A 26,695-nucleotide genomic window follows, 5' to 3' on the forward strand; every position below is an offset into this window, starting at 1 on the left:
GTGTCTGAAGAGTCGGTGTGTGTATTTGTGTGGGATGGGAGAAAAAGAAAGTGAAACATTAATGTCTTTGAGAGAGAGAGAGAGAGAGAGAGAGAGAGAGAGAGAGAGAGTGAGAGACAATGGGAGATATAGAGAAGGTTAGATAGAGCGTAAATGTGTGTGTGAGACTTGTGTGGTCTAATAAGCTAATAGCGGGTCGACAGTAGCTCAGGAGAGCAGGGTTGACTGGTAACCGGAAGGTCGCCAGCTCCTCCGGGGATGCTCAGGCCCATTTCCTGTGGTTGACTCCGCCGTCGGTGTGTTAATGTTTGAATGATTGGTTGCAAGTCGCTTTGAATAAAGTGGCAGCAAGATCCCCCAAATGTTAATGCAATGGGAATAGTATAAATGTATTTACATTAGGGCCGGACAATTCTGCTTGCAATGTCCCCTTCGCATCAGATACGAGGCTCTCTGACAGCGCCTGTAGCTGTGAGCAGGGCCAGGGACCCAGTTCAGCTGCAGTGTCACTTATTATTTCTCATAGCAGCCCACTTCCTCTTCCCAGCCCAGCCCCTGGGCTCCCCGCGCATCCAAGCCGTGACCTGGCGGCAGACAGGGGGTGTCTCTTTTGTCATGTGGTAACAGAAAGCCCGCCCAGCGCCAGCTACCGCTCAGCCTTCTGCGCTCTACAGCTCCCACTTCTCTCTCCCTGCACACAGTCTGGGGAGCGAAAATACAACCGTGATGGACTGGATGATCACTCTTGCAGTGTGCTTCTCAGGTAACAAAGACGCGTGAAACAGTGTGCTATTTTGTAATTTTAGTCCTTATTCTGTCTTGATTCTTAAGACTTTAGTTGATTATTGTGTTGCCTATGTGATTCTTGGGCTCATGATGCATGAACTATTGTCTTGTGTGGCTCGTTGTGTGCTGTGATGTCTGTATTTAGAGGAAATAACACATCCTGCTAAGTTCTAACTGACCTAATACTTAGTCTCATACCCACATTTACGCTCCATCTAATCCTCTCTCTCTCTCTCTCTCTCTCTCTCTCTCTCTCTCTCTCTCTCTCTCTCTCTCTCTCTCTCGTGTGTGACTCTTCAGACTAGGGATGTCCCGATCCAGCTTTTTGCACTTCCGATCCGATACCGATATTGTAGCTTTTAGCATCGGCCGATACCGATACCGGCCGATCCTAGCATGCATTAAAGATTAAAGATATTTACTTATTTTGTTGTACTACTCATGTTGAAAAGGGTTTTACTCTTAAGAACAACTAGCCAACTTAATTAGGTTAGTTTGAATAATCCACAATAGTTGGTAATGAGAAGCTGACCTGTTTATTCAGGGTTAAATAAACACAAAATAGACAAAATAATAAATAGTCAAATTACCACACACACACTGAATTGGCATCAGTGCTCTGTTCTTGAACAACAAGAGTGTAAACAATATTGTAAACAATATAACATTATATATAAAAGCAACACACACAAAACCTGAGTAGAAAATATTCAAATTACCGCACACACACACTGAATTGGCATCAGTGCTCTGCTCTTGAACAACAAGAGTGTAAACCAAGGCTTAAAAAGCCAACACTAGGTGTGCGCTAGGTGTGCTGAACAACGCGGACCGGATTTAGGGGGAGAAACTGAAAAAAAACTGGAATGGATTACCTACATTGGTGCGCTCGAAAAACACGGACCGGAGATTTGAAAACAAACTGGATCGGGAGTCCGGATCGGGATTTTCCCGTGCAGGCCGATCCGATATTGATATGCATTTCTTTGCTAATATCGGCGGCCGATCCGATCCAAATATCGGATCGGGACATCCCTACTTCAGACACACACAATTCATCCAGACAAACACACACACACTGGAGACTCAAACACACACATACACTACAAACACACACACACACACACTCACAGATAATTCATTTTTTTTCAGGCTTGCAGGCGTCCCAAGCCTTTAACGTGGAATCCCCAGCCTGGCGAACGTTGACTACAAATTCTGGCGATCCTTCTGGATGGTTTGGATACAAGGTCGTCCAGATAGGATCTGGGTGAGAGAAGATGATATTGGTCTAACACTGTCTTAAGATCTAACTCTAACCCTGTCTATAGAACTAACCCTGGTCTAAAGATCTGACACTGTCTTAAGATCTAACTATAACCCTGTCTATACATATAACCCTGATCTAAATATCTAACCCTGTTTTAGGATCCAACTATAACCCTTTCTATTGAACTATCCCTGGTCTAAAGATTGAACCCTGTTTAAAGAACTAGCCCTGGTCTAAACATATAATCCTGGTCTATAAATCTAACCCTGGTATAAATATCTAACCCTGTCTAAGGTTCTAACCCTGGTCTACAGATCTAACCCTGGTCTAAAGATCTAATCCTGGTCTATAAATCTAACCTTGGTCTAATTATCTAACCCTGTCTAAGGTTGTAACCCTGGTCTAAAGATCTAACCCTGGTCTAAAGATCTAATCCTGGTCTATAAATCTAACCCTGGTCTAAATATCTAACCCTGTCTAAGGTTCTAACCCTGGTCTACAGATCTAACCCTGGTCTAAAGATCTAATCCTGGTCTATAAATCTAACCCTGGTGTAAATATCTAACCCTGTCTAAGGTTTTCCTGGTCTACAGATCGAACCCTGGTCTAAAAATCTAACCCTGTCTATAGAACTAACCCTGGTCTAAAGATTTTACCCTTGTCGAAATATGTCTGAATCTCTTAGATTAAGCTAACCCTAACCCTAATTAACCAAACACTGAACAAATGCTGAACCATAATCAAAACAAAAAAAATATGATGTATGTACTATTTATTCCCCTGCATTTCAATACAGTCAAATGAGGTTTGTTTCTCAAACATGGGCTGTTAACAACCAAAGCATGGAGCATGGGTTTTTTGTGAATAATATAAGTGGGACAGTAGTCAAAGTAGTAATTGGTATGATGAAGGCATCTGTAGGCTAGGGCGTTTGTTAAGTAATGGTGTTCAGGATCACCTGATTATCTAAAGCCAACCCCAAAATCTTGATTCATTATATCAAAAGTTTCAATTCGTCCTCCAATAAATTAATAATAAGTTACACATGGTAGTGAGCCTCAACGTGTTTCTGTTTTTTATTTGTGATTGTACAGGAACGACATAAGATGTAGGGTCCGAAGGTCTAATCCAATTATTTAGTGAAAATGTTCTAACACCGATCACTGAATCAGAAATCTAAAAGTAGGGTGTGTCCCCTTCCACACATGATCGTGAAGCCCCCTGCCTCCAACCTGTGTGAATAAGTGCAGTAGAGAGGATAGTGGATCATTACTTCAGAGAATAAATCAAGCTTCTTATTTCTTTACAAGGGTATAAAGGAATACCCTTATAAGGGTATAAGATTCGGCTTCGCTCAGGAGGTAGAGCGGTTGTCTTGTAACCGAAAGGTTGCTAGTTCGATCCCCAGCTCCTCCTAGCTGTGTGTTTATGTGTCCCTGAGCAAGACACTTAACCCTAACTGCTCCTGACGAGCTGGCTGTCGCCTTGCATGGTTGACTCTGCCGTCGGTGTGTCAATGGGTGTATTAACCGATGTAAGTCGCGTTGGATAAAAGCGTCTGCTAAATGCCCTAATTGTAAGTGTAAATATAAACTAAAGGAAAGAAAGTAAATACATCTGAGGAGGTTTGGCGTTGTTGAAGTTGTAGCGTATCAAGTGGCCTCAGGGGTCAGGGCCCCGGGGCCAGAGAGCAGGCCCTGGGTGTCCAAAGGATCAGGACCCAGAAGCACATGCGGGCTGACTTTGCACACAGGAATAAGAAATGTACTGTATATACAACTACATCCTTGTAAAACCGCTTTATTTTTGAATGACTGATATCAGGTAACTTAGTTGTTGTTTTTTAAATTAGGCCTACGATACACAGACTAAAAGTGCCCCATCGATGTTCTTTGAGTATCAAAGATATTTAACCTTATTTCATAATAGTGACAATTATTATGACAATAAATAAAACACTTAACAAATGGCAATAGAAAAAACAGTTACAATATGGCAATGGAAAAAACACAGTCGGGATCATTTCAGAAGTGCAGGGGCCAAGATATAAATGTTCCTCCTCATTTGTCTGCCTCCCTACTTAGAGCTAGCCTATGTATAACACCTTGATCTCCAACCTAAATGACAGAACAAGCCGTTCGTCAATACGACCCAAAACTACCAATGTGAGAGTCCGCTGGTCCAGCGACCCCTATCACCGGGCCGAGTAAACAGCAACACGTCACATATGTAAAGGTGCTCTTCGCCAAACAAAATGGAAGACTTTTTTTACACTGTCAGTGGAAAACGGTAAATTGTATCATAGTTTCGGAATTCAAATGCAACATTTCCGGTGTTATACCTAATCCCGCGACCCACCGAAAAGTGTGAACCCAGGGGGCACTGTTGCACATTTTCTGCAACATGCAAGTTTGCATTATAACAAAAAGATAAATAAAACATAAGATCTCCCCCCCACCGGTTTGTCTTTCTTTTCTTGATACTAACATTAATTCTAAGCAGCGTTTTACACAGTAGCCTATAATAGGAAATGCTCAAAGGTAAATCAGCACAATTTAACACTGACTGAAGTTTTTTATGGGTAAAGTAGCAACGGTGAAGGACCGTACTAAACGCCCTATCATTGTATGGGTCTGTAAAATGCTAATCAAATCAAAATAAATGTATTTATTAGCACCTTTAATTAAAAGGTAATTGGTTGGGGGGGAGATCTTATGTTTTATTTATGTTTTTGTCATGCCTGTCTATGCTTCAAACTCGTGCATATTGCAAAAAATATGCAACAGCGCCCCCTGCGGTCACACTCTTCAGTGGGTCGCAGAATTCGGTGTAACGCCGGCAATAAATTAGCATTTTATTTTGGTTAATCTTCAGTCAGTGAATGTATATGATGTTTATTTTGTTAGTTAATGCAACATTATCGTTGCCACTTGCCATGGTCATTAATATAGACCCCTCAATCCCTGAAACAACGCAGCTTGCACGTTACTTGAATCGTTGCGCTGTGGAATTATCTGAGCTGTTATGTTCAGTGTTATTTTAAGTAATATAAGTTAATTTCAATATAAACGTAGATACTCGAGTAACCCAGGGAGGACATTTATTCTTCTTTGGGACGAACTAGACAGAAGTGTTTTTGTGGGGAACAACAGAAGTTTATGTTATTTTTTGCTTCCGCCAAAAAATATATTTGAATGGTACATGTTATGAAAACATTTAGTTTAACTTGAAAATCAGGTTGAATTTTTCTATTCAGATGAGTACGTAGATTTTAGAGCGACCCACGGATGATGTTTCTTATTCTCTGCGACGGACTGGACCGACGTGTTTTTGTGGGCCGACCCGGAAGTTAATGTCTCTGAAAATGTCCATCCCAGAGATTCCAGATTTTATAGAACCAATTTGTTGTACCACAGAATCCTCAGTTTAGGGTTTGACTTCGGATCCGCTATTTGCAGTTACTCAAGATTTTCCCAGAGCGACCCCACAGCGCCCCCTGGTGAATAGGTCTAATGGCCAAGTTCCTATCTCTTTCAATGACTTTGGATTCATTTATTGCAACTCCTTTTATTTCCAATGTGTTTCAATGGCGCATTTGAGGAATGAATCAATTCCTGTAGGGCTAGTATTTAAAATTCCAGGTTTCCTTGTTCATATAAAAGAGACCCTAGCTCACTCCCATGTGTCCTTGACCCCAAGGTCGCAGACCAATCATTCCTGTAGGGCTCGATTTATAGTTTATTATTTAAATATTTTAGTAAAGAAAAAAAATTAATGATCTGATTAATAGCAGACGCCTTTTAGAATGTTTTTCCTCTGCCTTTAACTTTATTTATTGCATTCATGCTTCAAAAACCTTTGAAGTTGGATTTTTCTGACATGATTACATTTACATTTAGGGCATTTAGCAGATGCTCTTATCCAAAGCAACTTACAAAAAGTACATTTTCAGAAGAAAGGGAAACAAAAGCAGCTGTCGGTACAGTAAGGATGTTCATAGAACCAAGTGCCAAGCACTAACAATCGCTAGGTTAACCCATCCTCTGTATACAACAAAGATTGCTAGGATAAGATGCGTGTACATTAAAGGTGTGTACATTAAAGGTCCAATGGCATGCTACTTTATGGATGCTTATTTATTGGTGTTAAGGTAAGGCCACACTGCACGCGCGTTGGCGTTGAAAATCTGCATTTTTGCATAGGCAACCATTGGAGTAGGTGCGTAGACGCGTTACATGTGTTAAAGCGGCGCGTTAGTGGCGTTAGACGCGGCATACGCACATAATGACGCACGTAAACGCACCAAAGAGCCCACCGCACCAACGCGCAAAGTTAAACATTTTTAACTTTTGACGTGCCTACGCGTGACGCTTAGCCACGATAGCCAACCAGTGTGGAGCTTGACCCAACGTCACTGGCAGAGAGTAGTGACGCTTGCACTGAAGCATATGGCGGACTTCTTTCTTCTATGGGTGGAAATAGTAACATAGTTACGCCATTAAAAGCATTTATGTAAACATTTTTAGCGAGAAATGTGCATTTTACTTTCATAGTGTTCGCTCGGTGAATGTGAAGGATGCTTGGTTTGATAGTTATGACAAAGAGTGAACGCTCCATTCACTTGCATGGACAGCGTCTCTGGTTGCTAAGCAACCTCAACGTCTTGGCGGACTATTTCTCTGCTGATCAACACTACGAATGCTGGAAACATACCAGACACACCATGTGAAGTTATTTAACCCGATTATTGTTATTTACATCCGAGATTATTTAATCTAACTTGATCTAAACTCTATCATGCACCCAAACACACACTCCTAAATCCAGCGCAGCCACAGGCGCGTTGAACCATTTTTGTGACACACAATGATCAAGCGTCAAGTTAGGCGCGTTATGCGCGTTTTTTAACCCGAGTAACGCGTGCAGTGTGGCCTTAGCTTTAGTGGGCCCTTAATACAGTATTTGAAGACGTTCAAGAAATTCAGCCTTGGTGCAGAATAACAGCCAGTCCCACAAGGAGCTTTCCACAAACATGCCGTTTTTTAGAGCCGGTCAAGGTGGATGGTGGGGGTGTTGCCCAGAGCAGCTTGCGGCCACGGTACCATGCGTGTTTACAGTGGATGTATCGCAATGGCGAGGCACACACATCTTTTGCCGTGTTCTGTAAATATTCTACAACAGGACTCCCGTACTCCAGCGGGAGTCCTGGAGCTCTATATCTAAATAACATCATATTATACATTGCATTATAAATATATATATAAAGCTGTACGCGCCTCCAGACGAACTAAAGCGCCTCCAGACGATATTATGAATCTCAAACGACGGCATCAGGTTCTCCGACGTCTCTGGTTCTTCCACTTCCACATCAATCTGAAGAAGACTGAACCGCGACATGGAGGAGAAAGGGATTGTTGACCGCGATTGTTTCCCGCCGGAGCCGCGGGGCCTGTTCCGCGGCGGTGGTGCCCCGCGGCGGCGGGAGGGTGCCCCGCCAGTGCTGCTGAGGCAACCGGCATCGTGGCTCCGGCGGGGGACAATCGCGATCAATTCCTTTTTTCAAATGCAGAGCAGGATGGCTAGTGCTCGTTTTAGGCAAGGCAAGGCAAGGCAATTTTATTTGTATAGCACATTTCATACAACAATGGCAATTCAAAGTGCTTTACATAGAGCATAAGAAATACAAAACAGGGAGAATAGATAAGAGAATACAAATGAGCATAAAAGATAAAAAGTAATAAAAATAGAGGGTATATAAAGATAAAAGATAAAAAATAAATAAGAATATAGCTCAAAATAAAGGAGTGAATCAAAGTGCTAGTGTTGTAGTCGAAAATAAAAGAGTGAAACAAAGTGCTAGTGTTTAGTCGAAGGCACTGGAGAACATGAAGGTTTTAAGCCTGGTTTTGAAGGTACTTAGAGTTTCGGCTTGTTTTAGTTCATCAGGGAGTTTATTCCACTTGCACGAGGCAGAATAACTAAAAGCTGCTTCACCGTGTTTTGTTTTCACTCTTGGAGTGATTAATAGACTGGTCCCAGCTGACCTTAGGGGTCTAGCTGGAGTATAAGGTGAAAGGAGGTCTGACATGTATTTTGGCCCGAGACCATTTAGCGATTTATAGACTATTAGGAGTACTTTGAATTCAATCCTCTGACAGACTGGTAACCAGTGTAGAGATCTGAGAATAGGTGTAATATGTTCAAATTTTTTTGTTTTTGTTAGGACTCTAGCAGCAGCGTTTTGAACAAGTTGCAATTTACGAACAGCTCCTTTAGAAAGGCCTGTCAAAAGACCATTACAATAATCAAGCCTACTCGAAATAAATGCATAGATGAGCTTTTCAAGGTCTTGTTTAGACATGAAGCCTCTAATTCTTGCTATATTTTTCAGGTGATAGTAGGCTGATTTGGTTATTGAGTTTATGTGGCTGTTGAAATTTAGATCAGAGTCTAGAATTACACCAAGATTTCTAACCTGGTTTTGAGTTTGAAGAGAGAGAGAATCAAGGTAGGCACTGACTTTTGATCTTTTGTCATTTGCACCAAAGACAATTATCTCAGTTTTATCTTTGTTAAGCTGGAGGAAATTATGTCTCATCCAGCTGTTTATCTGTTCAATGCATTGACGGAGATTGTCGATGGGACTATAGTCGTTTGGTGACAGGGCTATATAAATTTGAGTGTCATCCGCATAGTTGTGGTACGCAATTTTGTTGTTTTTTAGAATGTGTCCTAATGGAAGCATGTAGAGATTGAATAGAAGAGGGCCCAGGATTGATCCTTGGGGAACTCCACACGTCATTTTAATTTGACTAAATACAAAATTGCCAATGGAGACATAGTAGTTTCTGTCCTGTAGATAGGATCTAAACCAATTTAAGACAGTGCCTGAAAGCCCAACCCAATTTTCGAGTCTGTCTATTAAAATATTATGGTCTACAGTATCAAAAGCAGCACTAAGATCTAGTAAAACTAAAACTGACATTTTTCCGGAATCTGTATTTAAATGGATGTCATTTAGGACTTTGATAAGGGCCGTTTCAGTGCTATGTAAGGGGCGAAAGCCTGATTGAAAGTTATCAAAGAGGTCATTTACGGTTAAATAGTTGCTGAGTTGTTGGTAAACAACTTTTTCAATTATTTTACCTATGACGGGCAAATTAGTTTTACACCTAATGCCATTTCTATCTACTGGGGGACCATATGCAGGCTAGGGGAACTCATATTAATATTAGAAAAACCTCCTAAAGTAAATTTTTAGTGCCAGGAACAAAAACACTTCCTAGTCTGTCCCAAAAAGAATAAATGTCCCCCCCGGTTACTCGAGAAAAATATTTGAAAGAACATCACCAGTTACATATAATAACACTGAACTCAACTCAGCTCAGCCGACTCATCGACGCAAAGACGTTGATTTAATCAACAGGAAGCTGAGTCGTTTCAGGGATAGCGGCATCCATTTGAATCACCATGGCAACGATAGAACACGTTGCATTAACTAACAGGCTAGACATTGTATACATTCACTGAAGATTACCAAATGAAAATACCCGTTTATCGCAAGAAAAAACGATGTTAGTCGCTTCGGATAAAAGCGTCTGCTAATTGCCCTAATTGTAATTGTAATTATAATAGCAAAGTTAGAAACTATCTAAAAATGTCCACAGAATAAATCTAATGTCATCCATTTTGTTTTGGCAAAACCTTGACATACGTGACATTCATGTTGCTGTTTCTTCAAACAGGCGATAGGGGCGCTGTACAAGTGAGAGCTCATATGGACCATTTTGGGTCACACCAACAGTCTATTCTGTCGTTTAGGTTGGAGAACAGGCTGATAAATAAGCAATAGTCTGTTCTACATACTCATGTTTGGATCTCGTTAGTTATTCACGGTCCGTCAGTCGATATCTAGCGTTATTTGAGGGTTTGGGTATTATATTTATATTGGATTGATAACACCTATATCTCCCCGTTGGACTGGTCAAAAGATACATATTAAGTTAATCGAGCCTCCAAAAGTTTGTTGCCGAAATTCCCATGGCTATAACTTATGGTCAAGGTTAAACGCCCGATGGATAAAAACAATTGTAGGCCTATAATGTAGATTTTGTAGGCCTACTTTATCATGCTGAAGTTTTTTGCGGTAGAGATTGAAGGTTCCTGTTCAGTCAGTCTCGTGCTCCTGGGGACTTTGGTCCTAGAGGTTTAAGGCTCCTAGAGGTTTAAGGCTCCTAGAGGTTTGAGGCTCCTAGAGGTTTAAGGCTCCTAGAGGTTTGAGGGTCCTAGAGGTTTAAGGCTCCTAGAGGTTTGAGGCTCCTAGAGATTTAAGGTTCCTAGAGGTTTGAGGCTCCTAGAGGTTTAAGGCTCCTAGAGGTGCAAGGTTCCTGTTCAGTTCTTCGTAGAGGTTTAAGGGCGAGAGCAGCGGTGCTCCCTGTTAGTGTTGAGGGTTGCAACGCCACGCCCTTGTTCATATCAAGCTAAACTAATCCCACATGCGCTTTCAACTTATATGTTCTATACTGGTCCTATAGTAACATATTAACATCTCCCTCTCCCTGATAAGCTTACTGGTGAGCGAGCCACTGTTGCAGACATCCCCAACGCAAAGAGGCAGAATCTACAAATGCACTAATAAGAATTGTCAACCCATCCCTCTCTCAGGTAATCACACTCTATTCACAATCATACATGCTACCTTTCATTTGTTGAACAGGACTGAATGAAAAAGTGGTGTTTTTACGTGCGGCCTGTATGTAAATTGGACCCAATAGGACCTGGGTCAAAAGTTAAAAGTGAAATGAGTTATTGATGAAGGTCTCAATACTTAATTAACTGTTACTTTTACTGTCATTCAGGTTATGTAGGCTTGCTTATCATCTTGGTCCTCGGAAAAACTTATCACAAGGCAACATCCACATGATGCTACACTTTATACAACTTTTTTAATTAAAAGGTATTGAGTGGATGCTTTCATCCAAAGTATATTACAATACCTTAAGTGAATGCATTCTGAGCATGAGAATCAAACCCGTAACCTTGGCAGTTTCAATACCATGCTCTACCAGTTGAGCTAGTCGGGATTCGACCCTGCACCCTGGCAGTGTTAATGTTCTGCTCCACCTCTTCTCTGTCAATCCTATGTTGGTATCACTTAGTCATCACAGCTTCAATTTTCTATCCTTGTGCTTTTGATTCCAGTTCCAGTGTTCGCCGTCAATATGTCTCTTGGTTTGACGTTGACGAAGGACCCAGCCTCTGAAAATACTTTGGTGAGGGGTCCATGTATTAAACATTAAATGGTTGTTTTAAAAAACAACCATCGATGGCAAAAAAGTATTGGCAAGTGTTCAAACGTCTACAGTTAGATGTTTAGAGAAGAAACATTGTTGTATTGTTTAATTGTTCCAAAAATGATCACACTATTTGTAACCGTATTTCTCCTTTGTTTAGGCATGCGGTCCAACCCTTACAAGAGAATGCAAGACTATCAACACATACAACGGATTATGCTTGAAGATTAACTCTCAAAATAGAGCTGCATTGCAAAGACCATCAATTCTAAAGGGTAAACATGTCAGCTATGCTGATGCTGAAACTTCCTAGCATTAAGCGCTTCATAGAGGAAAGGTTTATGATGTGTACAGGATGATTTGAGGCTCACTTTAGGACGATGTTCTCTTATGAATTGTCCATTGCAAAATATTCATATTGTTATTCAACAAACATACCACAATTAAACATAATTAAATTCAGTAAACTGAAATGAATCATTCACATTTCATGGGTTTCATTGGATTGACAGATTGTCCTGGCCTTTCGGACATCGCCTTTCTGCTCGACGGCTCTGGCAGCGTAGATGTTCGGGACTTCAACGCCATGAAGGTCTTTGTCAAGCGTTTGGTCAGCTCCTTACGCGCTGGAGGCACACGGGTAGGGACGGATGTCTATAAGAACACTTCTCGAGGTCCACCGCAGTGTCAATGTGTAACCACACAATGACACCCATGTATTACATAGCGTGATATTATCCAAGCCCTGAATCTATGGGTGGCCAGAGAGGCTTGGTGCTGCAGAGATACTTGCATCGGATCACTCTGCCTTTAATGGTGCACCTACAACGACCAGTATAGGCTACCTACTCTGAGTTAGGTGGTGTCAAGGGAGTCTATTGTTTTTTTACTTTCCACTATTGGTTTTTCAGTTCCCAGTTCCCACCATTCATTGCCAATATTGTTATCTAGTTTTGATGGGCATAATATTATTAGACAATTTTTCGGCATTGTATATCAGCCTGAAATAAGTGGACCAGGGACGGCTTTGTCATTGTATGGCAATAGCTTTAATTTTTAATAAATGTCTATGTCTTCATTTCAGTTCGCCATCACCGAGTACTCAGGAACTCCTATAACTTATTATCATTTTGATAATTTTGACCTCTCCAAGTCTTTGGAAAGTAAAATCCTGTCAATAACACAACAAGGTGGAGGAACGAACACGGCACGAGCCATCGAGCATGTTGTGTAAGTCCATCATCATCATTGTTTCTATCTTAACAGAACCATTGGACCCGATGTCACAGCCTGGTGCAGCCATCACTCATTGGTTGATCTTGCAAAAATAATAAAGTAACATTGTTTATAAATATTGTAATAATATTGTGTTTTAATGCGTTAAAAGAATTGAGAAGAAAAATCACAAGAAACTTCTAGGCTTCTAACTTGTTGAAATGTAACATCCTGGCAACGTTAAGGTTACATTTAACATGGAAAACCTTGAGTATGGTAACAAATATTCACTCCACTGGTCATTTTGTTTCCAAAGTACACAAGTCTTCTCACCAACCAGAGGGTCTAGGAGAAGCTCAAAGAAGGTTTTGATCGTGATTACCGATGGCGCGTCACAGGACTTCTCAAATTTAGATCGCGCAGTCAATGGCGCGGAGGCAAAGGGCATCGTTCGATTTACAATCGGGGTAAGACACTTTTAAAATGGTTATTGTTAATAAGTGCAAAGCATTCAGAAACAAAAGCATAATGGGTGATGTTACCAGGCTGCACTGCACACCCTACCTTTCTCAGTGGCACTTCAGCACTGCGCTGATGGTAGATGGACGGGAAGCTAAAACATGGGGGGCTTCAGTGGCTAATGCAGCGTTAACAGTTGAAGCGGTACACATTCTGAGAGTGGGGATCCTTAAAGGTGCCTCAACAGCTATTTAGGGTTGTGATTGTATCCCCGCCTACCGAGCCTGGACAAGCCAATCAGAAAAGACAGTTTCTAACGTCTATTTTTATCAAGACAGTAAAAAATAATGCAATGATAATGACATTTTTCTGCGTGGCTGATAAAGTTCTAATCTTTGTTTTCTATGGATAGGTGGGGAGAGCCTTCGACCAGTATCGTGCAAAAGCAGAGTTGGAGAAGATCGCGTCTAGACCACCCAAAACACACGTGTTCCGCGTTAGCAACTTTGACGCCCTGGACAAAATCAGGGACACACTGGAGGAAAGCATCTTCTCTATTGAAGGTACGAAGTCTCTCCACCTAAAACTCAAAATACATCTCAGGTATTTATTAAAATTGCAATATTTGATGATAATTTTGCGTGATCATTCTCCCGAATTCTCATCATGTCAGTTATTTAACACCAACTAAACTCTTTGATGAAGAGCTGATGATAGAAATGGTGAGGAAAAATGATACAAAGAAATCCATCAGTCACAGTTCTGGTATATGCCAGAGAGGGTCATGAGAGTAGTTTACTGAGTCCCATCAAGACTTACAGTATGTGTGTCCATAAGATACAGTCCATAACACAGAACCAAAGACATCTGATGCATGATGCATAGGCCTATGTTGGTTGGAGTTATGGCCATCATAGATGTTTTAAATGTTGATCATCAGAGGAACATCCAGGAAGGCCTATGTTTTCAAAGGCTGCTAAGCCAGAGGGTGCATGACTCTGATACGTCTTCCCTTTAGGAACTCAGACAGGTGACTCTTTGATAATGGAGATGGCCCAGGAAGGGTACAGCGCAGCCTTCGTCCCGGGGGTGAACAAGTCTTTCAATCGACCAACACTAAGAATCTTTTCCACACATTAACAACCTTAATTCAACTCCACATTGCTGAGAGGTTAGTTATACATAGAGTATGTCCCGAATAGTGACCTAATGCTTCTTCATACTTTCCAGGGTGGGTTTCAGATGGCATCTGTCGGAGCGTATGATTGGAGTGGGGGCTTTCAGGGCTACTCATCTGATGGTCAGCTTACATTTCCACAGGACGAACAGTTTGTGGAGAAAGACAGCTATCTAGGTAAGAAACACTAAGAAACAGTGAAAGGATCAATGTGGAGTTTGAACCAGTGAGAAAGTTTAGCTTCTTCAGCGCCATTCAAGGCTGTTCAGGATCTGACCAATCATGACCTTCTGGGTTCTTAGCTAGAGAATAAGTAAGAAGCGTGAGGCGAATCACTGTAGATATACCTATTGAATCCCGTCCCTGAAGTCTATTACTATTGCCCTGTTACAAAAAAGGAGCAGATCATAATTAGTGTTAAGGGATGTAGCACCTGTGTTCGTTTTACAATGACTCTGAAATGGGACTATTTCAGATTTCTATCTAAAATAAGTCTCATATCTCCAATTTCAATCTTTTTTCTTTTTCTTGGAGGAACAAGCAGATTATTCTAACAAGCTAGCAAGATATCTTAACAAGCTAGTAAGCTTTCGTAATGAGCTAGCAAGCTATCTTAACAAGCTAGCATTCTGTCCTAATGAGCTAGCCGGCTGTTCTAATGTTTGGTACTTTTTTATTTTTTTGGGGTCCATCCAGGCTACTCCATGGCTGTTGCTCATACCAGAAGTGGACCTCTAACCATTGTAGGGGCGCCGAGATACCTTCACAGAGGAGTAGTGTTTGTCTATCCTAAATCTTTGGACATCTCTAAAGGCCAGAAGGTTGACCCCTCTCCATGGCAGGTCTGTCAGCAGGAAATCTCTGTCCAAACAAAGGTCCAGCATGCAGCATTTGTACTTTTTGTACTTTACAAGTACAAATGCTTTTAGAAAACCTTTATAATATTTTTTTATTTAGTCTCATGCTTTTTAACTGTAATCTGTGTTATCCCGGTGTTTGACAAGGGCTATACAATGGGGAAGCTTATTACTATTTCGACGAGCAGCGCGGGTAGGATGAGACGGGAGCCCAAGTTAAGCGGTCATTCGACTCTCGCGCCCCTTACACCGCACGACTCCGACACCTTCATTGAACACACACATGACACACCAAAACACACCAAAAACAACCAACCAACATGAACGTCTCGGTCACGGTGTCGGGAACAACAACTCAGTAACAGCAACGCTAACCCACCCACAGAGATAAACAAACCCCACACAATGTCTCCGCCGCAAATGACCTAGGAGGGCGCCAGAGGCCCAACTTGAATTGGTCCAAACCCCCCCCCCCCCCAGGATCCCTTGCGGAACCCTGAACACCACGGTCGCTACAATATTGCTCCCAATTATTATTATTATTATTATTATTATTAACATCATTATTGCTTTTGCTTGGTTTCAATCAGTCTCAGATTGGTGAGTATTTTGGGGCGGAGATAGTGACCATGGCAGTGAATCCCACCCGTCAGATGTTCACCAAAGTGGTCCTCATCGCCGCCCCTCTGCACATGGAGGAGGACTGGGAGGGCCGGGTGTACGTCTGCCCCCTCACCGCCTCTGTGAGTAACCCCCCTACCATCAGCCAATGGGCTGTTTAGTCTAATTACAATCAGCCAATGGGTTGTAAAGTCTAATTACCATCAATCAATGGGGTGATTAGTCTAATTACCATAAGCCACCATAAGCCAATGGGGGGTGTAGTCTTATTACAATGAGCCAATGGGGGGTTGTATAGCCTAAGTACCATCAGCCAATGGGGCTTTATGCCCCATTTCCACTGCAGGGTGCGGAACGGATCGGATCGCAAAGGTGCGGTAGGGAGGGGGCGGTATAGCCCAGCTCAGTTCCGAGGTCGCGTTTCCACTGCCGACAGTACCCTTGGTGGTAGCCCGGATGTCGATCGCCGCGGCAGCTACGTAAACATCGTAAACAACGTCTTCCTCCGCAAGAATGCAGACGAACGTCTCCACCTCCTTGTTCGCCCAAGCAAGCTTTTTACGCGACATGTTAATTGTAAAGAATAATACCTCGAGGCTACTGTTTGTTTGTTTTTATCCCCGCGTCACCCGGAAGTGACGATTCTGTCGACCAACCAACGGAGGGGGGGTGTAGCTAGAATTCCAGGGTACCCTTTCAGGCGTCTGGTCTCGTTTTGGGTACCGCAACGGAGGAGTCCCTAGAATGGGGTCGGAACGGGTACGGCAAAGTCCGGGTCACGCCCACTTTTGGCGGTGGAAACGCGATCCGACCCGCACCTTTGCGATCCGATCCGTTCCGCACCCTGCAGTGGAAATGCGCCATTAGTCTAATTACCATCAGCCAATGGGAGTCTAGATTCAGTCTGACCCGTGTGTCCCTGCCAGAGAGTGGACTGCCAGTTTGAGGAGCCGGTCGTCCTGCGAGGACAAGCGGGGGAGAGAGGGAGGTTCGGATCCTCCATGGCTCCCCTCCCTGACCTCAACCAGGACGGGGTCTATGACCTGGCCGTCGGGGCCCCGCTGGAGAACCAGGGCCAAGGCAGCGTGTACATCTTCCACGGCGACATGAGAGGCACCATAAACCCCAGGATCTCGCAGGTGGAAACCCAGACCTCTGTCATGTTCTGACGTGCATCTTCTGAAATGTGACCCTTCCCTCTGGTAATATCTACTGGATTGTCCCGGTCTCTCTGTAGAGGGTTGCAGGCTCAGACATCCAGCCGGGACTGCAGTTCTTCGGCCTGTCCATCAGCCAGTCCTCCTCTGACCTCAGTGGGGACGGACTCCCTGATTTAGCCGTAGGGTCAAAGGGCAAAGTGTTCCTACTCAGGTACTTTCAGTCTTGTGTGTTTGCATTGAATGATTATAATAGAAAAAAGAGTTTGGTCATTTCTGCACCTTAAATGGTCGACAGATGAAGGTCCCGTTGAGGTAGCGGGAAAGGGGGGGATCTTTTATATTTAAGAAATTATTATTATTTAATCTTTTGTTATTTATGATTGTAAAATGGGATTCAGGATAAATTTGCCCACTCAGGGGGGCCTCATTTACGCCTGAAAGACTCCCCGACACAAAACTGATTCCATACCACTTCATCATGCCGCCAAACTTTGTCTTTTCTTATGGATTTGATGGAGAGAGCCCTGGCGGCAGGTTAACATGGTATCACTTTAAGTGTTGGAGATGGTTTTACAGGCCAACCCTGTCAAATAACTCTCCATCTGTTGCATAAGGCTCCACCCTACACCCAACAACTCGTTCTGGCGCATTTTAATGAGCTGTACCAGATGCCCTCTTGCTCTGCACCCAGTGGTGTCTATATTGGTAGCATTCAGATACAGCGTGTTGAAGGGGACATATTATACCACCAGGGGTTAGTGTGATTAGCCTAACAATCCGTTTTGAAAATCTGCCCCCTATGACATTACTAGTGGGCGTGTCCAACTAGATCTGTTATTGATAGATGGGCAACGGTTACGTCAGTACACTGGGTAGGCTGGTAGACTGATCTATCCAGCATAGATCTAGGTAGACACACCCACTAGTGATGTCATATGGGGCAGATTTTCAAAACGACTTGTAAGGCTAATCCCACTCACACCTGTGCCCTATACCACGAAGCTCGCTGAACATACCCAGGCTTTCTTGGGAAAACCTGGCTCGACAGAGCCGCAACTCGCAATCAGAGTTAAATGGTACCACGAAGCTCACTTTAGATTAAATTAGTAGAACCAGGTTTTCCGCTTTAGGTTCAGTGCGCGTTCACGTGAAAGGGGCGTTTTTTGCGTCATTTTTCTCACCTTTACGATAGATCAAGCAGTCTATATGAGTATAAGTGAAAAGATTCTGCATATTGTCTGTAAAATAACTATGCCAAATGCAGAATTGTTCGCCATTAATCCAAATAGAATGATGATGATTTAAAAATGCATAAGCAACGTCCATCCTGCCTTATTCTATCATTTAGGGAATTCACTTTAAATACACCCTATTTAAGAAATGTATCGCATGTTTTCGACCGCTGAGAGGTAGCGGCTGTAGCGTAGTGGATTAGTATAAGACCCGAACGCCAGCGACCGGGGTTCAAATTCTCCGGTCTATCATCATGCATTTTACCCCCATAGATGTGGTGCCAGCACGGCCTTGAAAATATGGGTTCAAGTTCGAAATAAGCACAAAAATATAATTCCATAAGCTTTAGTGAATAAGTATTCCATATGCATGAGAATTAGGACTTTTTAAGCTTCACATAAATTCGCGTCACTTGGGAGTCGAACCCCCCGCGCAGAAATTCAAGACTGACGCGCTACCTCCACTCTAGCACTCTGTCACTGAGACACAATGCGCAACAGTAATCATTGTCTACATAAGGTCCAAAAGGACGATCAAATAACGAACACCCTCTGATGAGAATCTGTATCTCTCATGTAGAACCCCAATTTCGTTGTTTGCACAATGACAATAAAGTCTGAAATCTGAATATCGTCAGACAATGCCAAGGGATCGGTTCTGTCCCGTAAAACCCTTGTCTCCGGAGAGACGCCTGTACGAGAAGTGCGCCGGGGTCCACGGGAACACCCACAAATGGTGACGCCATTGTCAGAGGAGGGGCTAGGAAGCTGCGCACGCCGATTTAAGTAGCCGATCTCCGGCTAGACTAAGCCGAAAAACTGCTCCCGACCAGGTTTGGTTGCGAGCATAAGTCACCATGGTGATACAGCGACGCTAAAAGAGATCGACTTTCGTGGTACAACTAACCCAGGCTTGGAGCTCAACATACCTCGCTAACCCTCTAAGCGAGCTTCGTGGTACAGGGCCCTGGTGGTATAATATGTCTCCTTTAAAGTGCAGGTGCCTTGAGCCCCAGCAAGATCCTCTCTCTTGCGCTGCAGAGGAGCACACTCAGAGCCAGAGTACATAGTGAGCCCAAGTCCACCAGTTTTGTTTCCCTCACGGGAAATTATTTAGGAAAATGTATGTACTGTAATCAATGGCAAATAACAAATAACATATTATTTAAAAGATCATTTTGGAAGTGTCAAAAGTCGCAGTTTGTATTAAAACAGTAAAGTAATATTTAGCTATGTGTGAAATCGTTCATTTCAATACAGCTCTTGTCTCTCACAATATACGTCCCCAACACCAACATGACATGTTTACTCTCACTGTGTTTCTCTCATGAGACACTGCAAAACAAAGCTCTGATAGTATTGTAACGTTCTAACAAATAATTCTGAGTTGAATTCAGAATCCTCGGTTTATTTACACACCAGATCATGCCAGTGATGCAAAGTTCAGATCTTAGAATCCAAAGATCAGACTCTGCGGCAGACCTTACGTCTTTTTGAAACCCCCCAAAATCCAAAAATAAACTGCGTTTAGGGCTGAGAGTTTAGGAAAGAGTTGGGGGGGAGGTGTTATCGCCATGGTTACAACCCACTCCAACTAATTTTTTTGCAACGTTGTTGTGTAACTGTTGTGAGCGTCAGATCACAACATCAGATCACAACAGGCTTTCCGTCTGAACAACCCCAAAGTCCTGAGGTGTGCAAAGTCGACAAACTAATAACAATACCATCAATATTACTTAAGGACACGAGTATCTCCCAACGTCACAAACATAAACCAAAATAGAACTGGATTAAAATAAACAGGCGGGACATGTTTGCGTCAATAAATTAGAATTCTAATTAGAAGTAGAAAAGTAAGGGATCGCGTTAATTCAGAAAAAACAGCAGAATTTGTATCGCCATGAAATCTTATCTCAGAAAAGATAGTTAACTAATTTTCTCAAATGAATGCATAACACCTCCGTACTTGTGCACAACGCTTGTGGTCAATATGCTCTTCCTTCTGCCCACTGATGACGTAGGAAGGTGATGCAAAACATGTCAATCTGGGAAACTATTGTAGACTCATTCTGATGAACCTCGTTCTGATGAAATGTTAAATCGCTGGACTGCCACTTCAAATTATTTACAGTAAATTTGATTTTGAACGTGATCCAGATTATCTAATTTGTAGGAAATATTGTTTGAAATATGTGAAAAAAAAATTGTGCCTCCTTTCTCTCAGGTCCAAACCCATTGTGATGGTGGAAGCTCAAGTGACCTTCACTCCGGCCCAGATACCACCCAGCCCCTCTGACTGCCTCACCCCGGTGAACGTCTCCGCTGAAGTCTGCTTCACAATGAGCGGCCCACTTTCGGTCCTACAGACAGGTTTCTGAACCTCTCATCTAAACCTGTGGTAGTTTGTAGCTCAGCTAGTAGAGCAAGCATTAACACTGCCAGGGATGGCGGTTAAATTCCCTGTCTAGCTCACCTGGTAGAGCTGGCCCTTACACTGCCAGGGATTTGTGCGTTAACCCTTGTTTTATTTCCCATGGATTTATTTCTCATGCAAGATTATATGCACTCATGGGATTGGCAGAAACACACAAACTATAAATCTGCCACATCTTCACACTTTTCCAACGTACTTCAAATTCAAATCATATGAGGTAAAAGGAGGAGGGGTGAAGGGGGAATGTGTCTTGTTAACTAACTTTGATAATGCCATCTAGGACGTAGTGACAATCAAATTGGTCTTCCAGTACAAGCCGGGATCAATTTCACTCTGTCACTGGACGGCACCCGAAAGCGAGCCTACTTTTTCCCGAATGTGCGCGCGCTGGGCGAGTCTTTCACTCTCAACCAGCAACGAAGCTGTTACACCTACCGAGTGGTCATTGAGGTACGTGGTTCCCTAAGCACCGTGCTGTTAACTGGTAGTTAGTTAGTGAGGTGCAATGGGAGCACCAGGGGAAACTGGTCCAAATGACCTATTTAAACTATTTAGAGGTCAATCAGGTAAGCTAATCAATTGGTACTTGGCTGCTCTGTGCTGTCTTGTGTAATACCTTTTGTAATAAATCTCTTAATACATTTTAAATTGAGCAGTAGTAAAGTAAAGGGTATATAATTTCAAGTAAATTCAATTCAAAAAACTTTATTTGTCCCCAGGGGGCAATTGAAGGCACATAGAGCAGCAGTATTAAAAAGGACAAGGTTGGGTCCAAACATAAAAACAAAACAAAACAGACGACAGACGAATACACAGAAGAATACACAAAAATATAAAATATGTACAGTGTATGTTTATAAATGAAGAACTGACTCTTTAAAGTGTAAAAAGTGTGACAGATGACAGAAATATAAAGTGCAATCAATTAATGAATACCATACTGGTGAGAATACAATTATGAGATGAATTGCAGCGAGGTAGTTATAGTGTGAACAGTTAATGGGAGGGAGAGGGCAAAACAGAGTCTACGGCTTCAACAGTCGGTGTGGGGCGGGCACAAGCCCGGTAGGGGGGTTTAGGAGGAGTTGAGGAGGTGATCACCCTTGGGAACAAAGGTTGCTTTTCCCCTCTGTGTCCTGCAGCCGGGGCAGTGAAGTCAGCGACCTGAGGGGAGCCACTCAAGTGTAGAGTGTGTGAGGGGTCCTGCATGATCCTGTTGGCTAACCGGAGTGTTTGCTGGTCATAGATGGAGGAGAGAGTTCTTGTTGAAAGTCCAATGATCTTAGAGCAGACCCTGGCCGTACTCTCCAGGCGGTTTCTGTTTTGGAGGCTAATGGAGTGGAACCAACAGGTTATGGAGAATGTACAGGTGCTCTCGATAGGGGCAATAGAAAGTGAGCAACATGTTTTTACTGACTCCAAAGGAATTGAGTTTCCGTAGGAGATCCTGATGCCAGACTAATTCTGGACTATCAGGGCATCTCTTCCCTTATTGGTTCGGGGAATCCATCTTGCCTGTCACTCACAGTGCGTGTTATGCATCACTTCTGAGTGGCAGAAAAGTGTTGGGAGGGCGGGAGCAGAGTGAATGGTTCCAGCGGCGGTCTAAAGTAGCAGGTTGTAACTGTGTATTGTCCCTTATATTGCAGCCCTGTCCCGATGACTCTCTGAACGACTTGTACAATGAGCTGACCTTCTCGTTCGTCGGCCTCCCCTCAAAGGACAACCTCAGGCCCAGTCTGTCCCAGCTAGCCCTCACCACCAGCTACCATCCAGTAGGCTCCTCTCCATCTCCATTCCAACGCTCTGTCTCATTATTGACTGGTTCCGTGTATGAGATAGGGTGGCCCTAACATTTTGAAGTCCTCTTGTTTTCTGAACCCATGAACTGAACACACGGGGGCATAATTACGTGGGAGATGAGGTGTTTTAGATAAACGGCCGCCTGGTTCCCCGTGGTTAACACTGTCAACGTAAGAACAGAAGTGTGACCATGGTTCATACCAACACATATCTTCTAATCTTCTAATATCTTCAATCTCACACAGCTGAGCTTCAAGATCAACTGCGAAAATGCGTGTGTGGATGAACTCAAAGTCGGTTTCAACTTCAGTGGGTGAGTCAACCTGAGCTGTTATAACGTGTAGGTGAGAAGGATGTGTGATGTTTAGAGGATGTAGGCGAGGTGAAGACAATGTGTTGAGATCTGAAACACAAAGTGAAGAGAACATTTTCAAAAGCAAAATAAGAGAAGAAAGATCCTTAGAAATTAAACGGCTATCAAAATTCTCTTGCAAAATGACATGGAAACGTTTGTTTTGTGCGGCACATCCCGCTGAATCCAGTCTGTGAAGGAACCCACGCTAAGGCGGCATGTGGCTCTGGAGTTACAGCGGGTTGGCTGGTAACCGAAAGGTTGCTAGTTTGATCCTGTGTGTGTGGAGGTGTCCCAAGTTAGCAAGGCACCTCACTGCTCCCGACGAGCTGGCTGTGTTTCATGTCTGAGACCGCCGTCTGTTGCTTGAATGAGTGAATGTTAAGCAATATTGTAAAGTGCTTTGTCTGGCCCCTGGTTAGACAAGCGCTGTATAAATGCGGTCCATTCACACAGTAGGCTGGCTAGCATGGTCAAGACGGCTTGATAGCTGGTTAAGTAGTTGTTTCGTAATCCTCCTTTCTCCCCTACACCAGCTCCTCTGCCGTTCGGGTCGGCATCGATGACTTACTGAACGTGACGACGTCCCTCACCAACCTGGGAGAAGACTCGTACAACAGCCAGGTGGTTCTGACCTACCCCGCAGGACTGTCCTTCAGGAAGTTCAGCACCCTGCAGGTGCGTGCATAGCATTTTGGTTCTGGTTTGAGCATCCCTCTGTTTGTATGAGCAGCGAAGGAGAGCAAAGAGCCATGAGACCGTAGACAGAAACAGCCCACCAAGCAACACAACAAGTAGAAGTTGATCCGGCATCATCTAAACAAGTCTCTGTACTCACATAATAAGAACTGCGGCAGATCACGGTGATTTTAAATAACAACATTGGAACGTAGTTCAAAAGTAACATTTTGCCTGTTAAAATTCACTATGGGGTCAGATTTACTATTGGGGTCGGATTTGAAAGGCTTGTAATTGTGTGTGTGTCTTTTTGAACTGAAATTGAGCTGGTCATGTGTTTCATTTCTTTTTGTAGATCTGAATAATGTGTTCATACTGCACTCAGTGTGTGCCTGTGATCAGCCCTGGTCTTAAAAGCAAACCCTAAATGTCCATGTACACTCAGTATGAACCATCAGAGTGCAGGGGAAGCCGTGGGCCGGAGGAGGCTGATGTGTCTTTCCCCCTCAGGGGCGGGTGGAGTGCAGCTCGGTGGACAGTGAGAATGGCCTGACTCCCGGACGGAGCAGCTGCTGGGTCTACAGACCCATCCTCAAGACCAACGCTAAGGTCCGCCGCCGCCATCACTCCGACCACCCAGTCAATCCACCAGTTAGTCCCTTAGGTCATTGAGTGATCTGTCATTGAGTATGTCAGTCAGTTGGATAATTAGCCGGTCAGTGAGTACGTCAGTTAGCTAGTTAGGTGGTTATTGTGTTAGTTAGTGTGGAGGCTGATCCTCACAGGGTCTTTCTGGTCATGGGAGGATCATGCTACTGATTCATTCACATGATTGTTGACGCAGACTGTCTGCCCATCAGGCTGTGTTCACCGTGTCCTACGGCATCGACTCCAACAGTCGGCTGAGCCACAAGATTCGGATCACAGCCAAGGCCAACAGGTAGCTCACACACACGCACACTCACCTCCAACCTCCGCCCTCCAGGCCACGCAGACCTCCTCAGGTCCTGCACTGAGTCCCCCGTCTGATGGCAGCAGATGAGGAGTCAAGGGCCGTAGAAGCACGTTTACTTTGTAACCTTTCTTTTACGTTTTGTGGGGTCTGTTTAGTGGAAACCTGGATCACTCACAGCAGAGTGTACTGAACCAGATGGAGGAGATCGACGTGAAGTACAGCATATTCCTTTCCATCGCCAGGTGGGTTTGCACGAATGCAACACACGTTTTTTGGATGAAACAAAGACGAAGGGCTCGACCGATCTTGAGAGGGAAGAATTGACCATAGCTGAAGATAGCTCGGGCAAGAAGTCAGCTTTAATGTTAACACATTATAATAATAATAATAATAATAATAATACATTTAATTTAGAGGCGCCTTTCAAGACACCCAAGGTCACCAAAATTATGGGGTGGAGTGTGTTGAGTTGTTCCTTAAATAAAAGATAATTCCATCTCAAAGATAACAAATTAGCATGTAGCAAATACAGTTATGTATTTCATAACTGGGCTTGTGCATGTGCACAGCAGTCGCGTCTTTCTCACATCTCCACAAGCAATAGGCCGATGTCTAATGGAGGCTGTGGCTCCACTGACACAACAGTAAAACACAGCAAAAGCCGTTAAAGATAAATAACAAACCCCCCTTTATGAATTACAACCAGGCACCCAACACCAACACACACTAATGCACACACACACTCAGTCTTGTGCTCACACACAGGTACTTTTACTTCCATCTGTACCGGTCCATGAGAGGGGAAGTAGCTCTCTTCCTCTCTGATGTTCCAGTCAAGCCACCAAGGTGTATTCAGTCAAGTCATATCATTTGTGATATTATGAAAAACATTTTTCCATGACAGAATAATACCAAAAAGACAAAGAAAGTCCTCAGCTCCTATCCTTCCAAACATCTGGTTGAACATGTGGAGTAACCTCCATACATCACTGAACATACTAACAACATTCATCTCTGAACATTGTATTAACATACATCACAGAACGTAACATCACTGAACATATTAACAACATGCATAACTGAACATAGGAACAACATATGTATGTTGTTCCTATGTTCGGTTATACATGTGTTTCCTATGTTAAGTGATGTTAATATGTTCAGTGATGTTATGTTCTGAAAATACTGAACAGACTGAACATACCAACATACATCTCTGATCATAACATCACCGAACATACAGTACATCACTAAACATATTAACAACATACATCACTGAACATACTAACAACATATGTCATTGAACATAACATTACTGAACATACCATCCAGTACAGATTGGAGTAGCTGCAGAATAATATCCAAGGGCTGTGTATTAACTGACTCACTCTCTCCTTATTTAGCTCACTCAGTTACACCAACTTCACCTTCGGAAGAAAGGATTTACACAAACCAGTGGTGAATCCAGTAACGGTAAACGCAGCTGTAAAACTATTTAAAGCACTATGAAATTAAGATTAAATTATTTCAGATAATTGATCCTCTTTAACATGCAATCGCTTTGTGATCTTTGCTTTTCATCTCAACTATCACTCTCTTCCATCTACCGCTGTCTCTCTCATCATTGTCCCTCATAACCCATCTCCATATTACCTCTCCCTTTCTCATTCTCTCTGTTAATCATTTCTCCACCTTCATCCATGTCTGCCTCTCTATCTCTCTTTCTGTCTGCTTCTCTCTCTCTCTATCCGTCTATCTCTCTCTCTTTTCTCTGTCTGTCTGTCTGTCTGTCTGTATCTCTGTCTGTCTTTCTGTCCGTCTCTCTCTCTATCTCTCTCTCTCTGTGTCTGCCTCTGTCTCTCTCTGTCTGCCTGTCTCTCTCTCTCTCTCTACCTGTCTGCCCCTCTCAACTCTCTCTGTGTCTGCCTCTCTCTCTCTCTCTGTGTCTGCCTCTGTCTCTCTCTCTGTCTGTCCCTCTCTCTCTCTGTGTCTGCCTCTGTCTCTCTCTCAGGTGTTAAACTTTGCGAGGGCTTTTAATGTGACGGTGCTGATCAAGGTTCCTGTGCGGCTCGGAGGCAAACACATCTGGCAGGAGAGGGAAGACCTCCAGGTGGCTGACGGAGCACAGACTCCACCACTCAGCAGACTCCTACACACACACACACACACACACACACACACACACACACACACACACACACACACACACATATATACTTACAGACACACACGCCATATATGTCAATATACAATTACATTATTTAGCTTGATAAATATAAAAGGTCAAACTCAACTTTAAAATTAAGTATTGTCATAAAAATTATAAAGAAAAAGTCTCTTCAAAACACACACATACACACACGCATCTATTTTGTGTGTATTACTTGCTGCTGTGATCCCTGAAGG

At 43.2% G+C, this 26,695-nt stretch overlaps 1 protein-coding gene across 3 annotated transcripts in view; it reads left to right on the forward strand.

Moving 5' to 3' along the window:
• The first annotated feature begins 618 nt into the window (after nucleotides 1-618).
• Nucleotides 619-26,695, forward strand: part of LOC132446223 (integrin alpha-X-like) — a 28,461-nt gene continuing 2,384 nt past the window's right edge. The window contains exons 1-26 of one of the 3 annotated variants that reach the window (XM_060036389.1): nucleotides 619-763; nucleotides 1,939-2,053; nucleotides 10,620-10,717; nucleotides 11,255-11,325; nucleotides 11,507-11,621; nucleotides 11,859-11,986; nucleotides 12,431-12,576; nucleotides 12,878-13,028; nucleotides 13,433-13,583; nucleotides 14,039-14,109; nucleotides 14,251-14,374; nucleotides 14,894-15,072; nucleotides 15,645-15,797; nucleotides 16,602-16,814; nucleotides 16,913-17,046; nucleotides 20,292-20,437; nucleotides 20,812-20,951; nucleotides 22,151-22,276; nucleotides 22,550-22,617; nucleotides 23,193-23,334; nucleotides 23,845-23,943; nucleotides 24,195-24,274; nucleotides 24,445-24,531; nucleotides 25,693-25,762; nucleotides 26,301-26,438; nucleotides 26,473-26,605. In XM_060036389.1, the coding sequence (XP_059892372.1) occupies nucleotides 727-763; nucleotides 1,939-2,053; nucleotides 10,620-10,717; nucleotides 11,255-11,325; nucleotides 11,507-11,621; nucleotides 11,859-11,986; nucleotides 12,431-12,576; nucleotides 12,878-13,028; nucleotides 13,433-13,583; nucleotides 14,039-14,109; nucleotides 14,251-14,374; nucleotides 14,894-15,072; nucleotides 15,645-15,797; nucleotides 16,602-16,814; nucleotides 16,913-17,046; nucleotides 20,292-20,437; nucleotides 20,812-20,951; nucleotides 22,151-22,276; nucleotides 22,550-22,617; nucleotides 23,193-23,334; nucleotides 23,845-23,943; nucleotides 24,195-24,274; nucleotides 24,445-24,531; nucleotides 25,693-25,762; nucleotides 26,301-26,438; nucleotides 26,473-26,559 (3,069 nt within the window). In that variant the 5' untranslated portion in view covers nucleotides 619-726 and the 3' untranslated portion in view covers nucleotides 26,560-26,605. Of the gene's footprint in view, nucleotides 764-1,938; nucleotides 2,054-10,619; nucleotides 10,718-11,254; nucleotides 11,326-11,506; nucleotides 11,622-11,858; nucleotides 11,987-12,430; nucleotides 12,577-12,877; nucleotides 13,029-13,432; nucleotides 13,584-14,038; nucleotides 14,110-14,250; nucleotides 14,375-14,893; nucleotides 15,073-15,644; nucleotides 15,798-16,601; nucleotides 16,815-16,912; nucleotides 17,047-20,291; nucleotides 20,438-20,811; nucleotides 20,952-22,150; nucleotides 22,277-22,549; nucleotides 22,618-23,192; nucleotides 23,335-23,844; nucleotides 23,944-24,194; nucleotides 24,275-24,444; nucleotides 24,532-25,692; nucleotides 25,763-26,300; nucleotides 26,439-26,472; nucleotides 26,606-26,695 lie in introns of those variants that run through there. The other 2 variants (XM_060036388.1, XM_060036390.1) reach the window with 2 other exon arrangements.

Source organism: Gadus macrocephalus, chromosome 18, assembly GCF_031168955.1.
Source record: "Gadus macrocephalus chromosome 18, ASM3116895v1".
Lineage (NCBI taxonomy): Eukaryota > Metazoa > Chordata > Actinopteri > Gadiformes > Gadidae > Gadus > Gadus macrocephalus.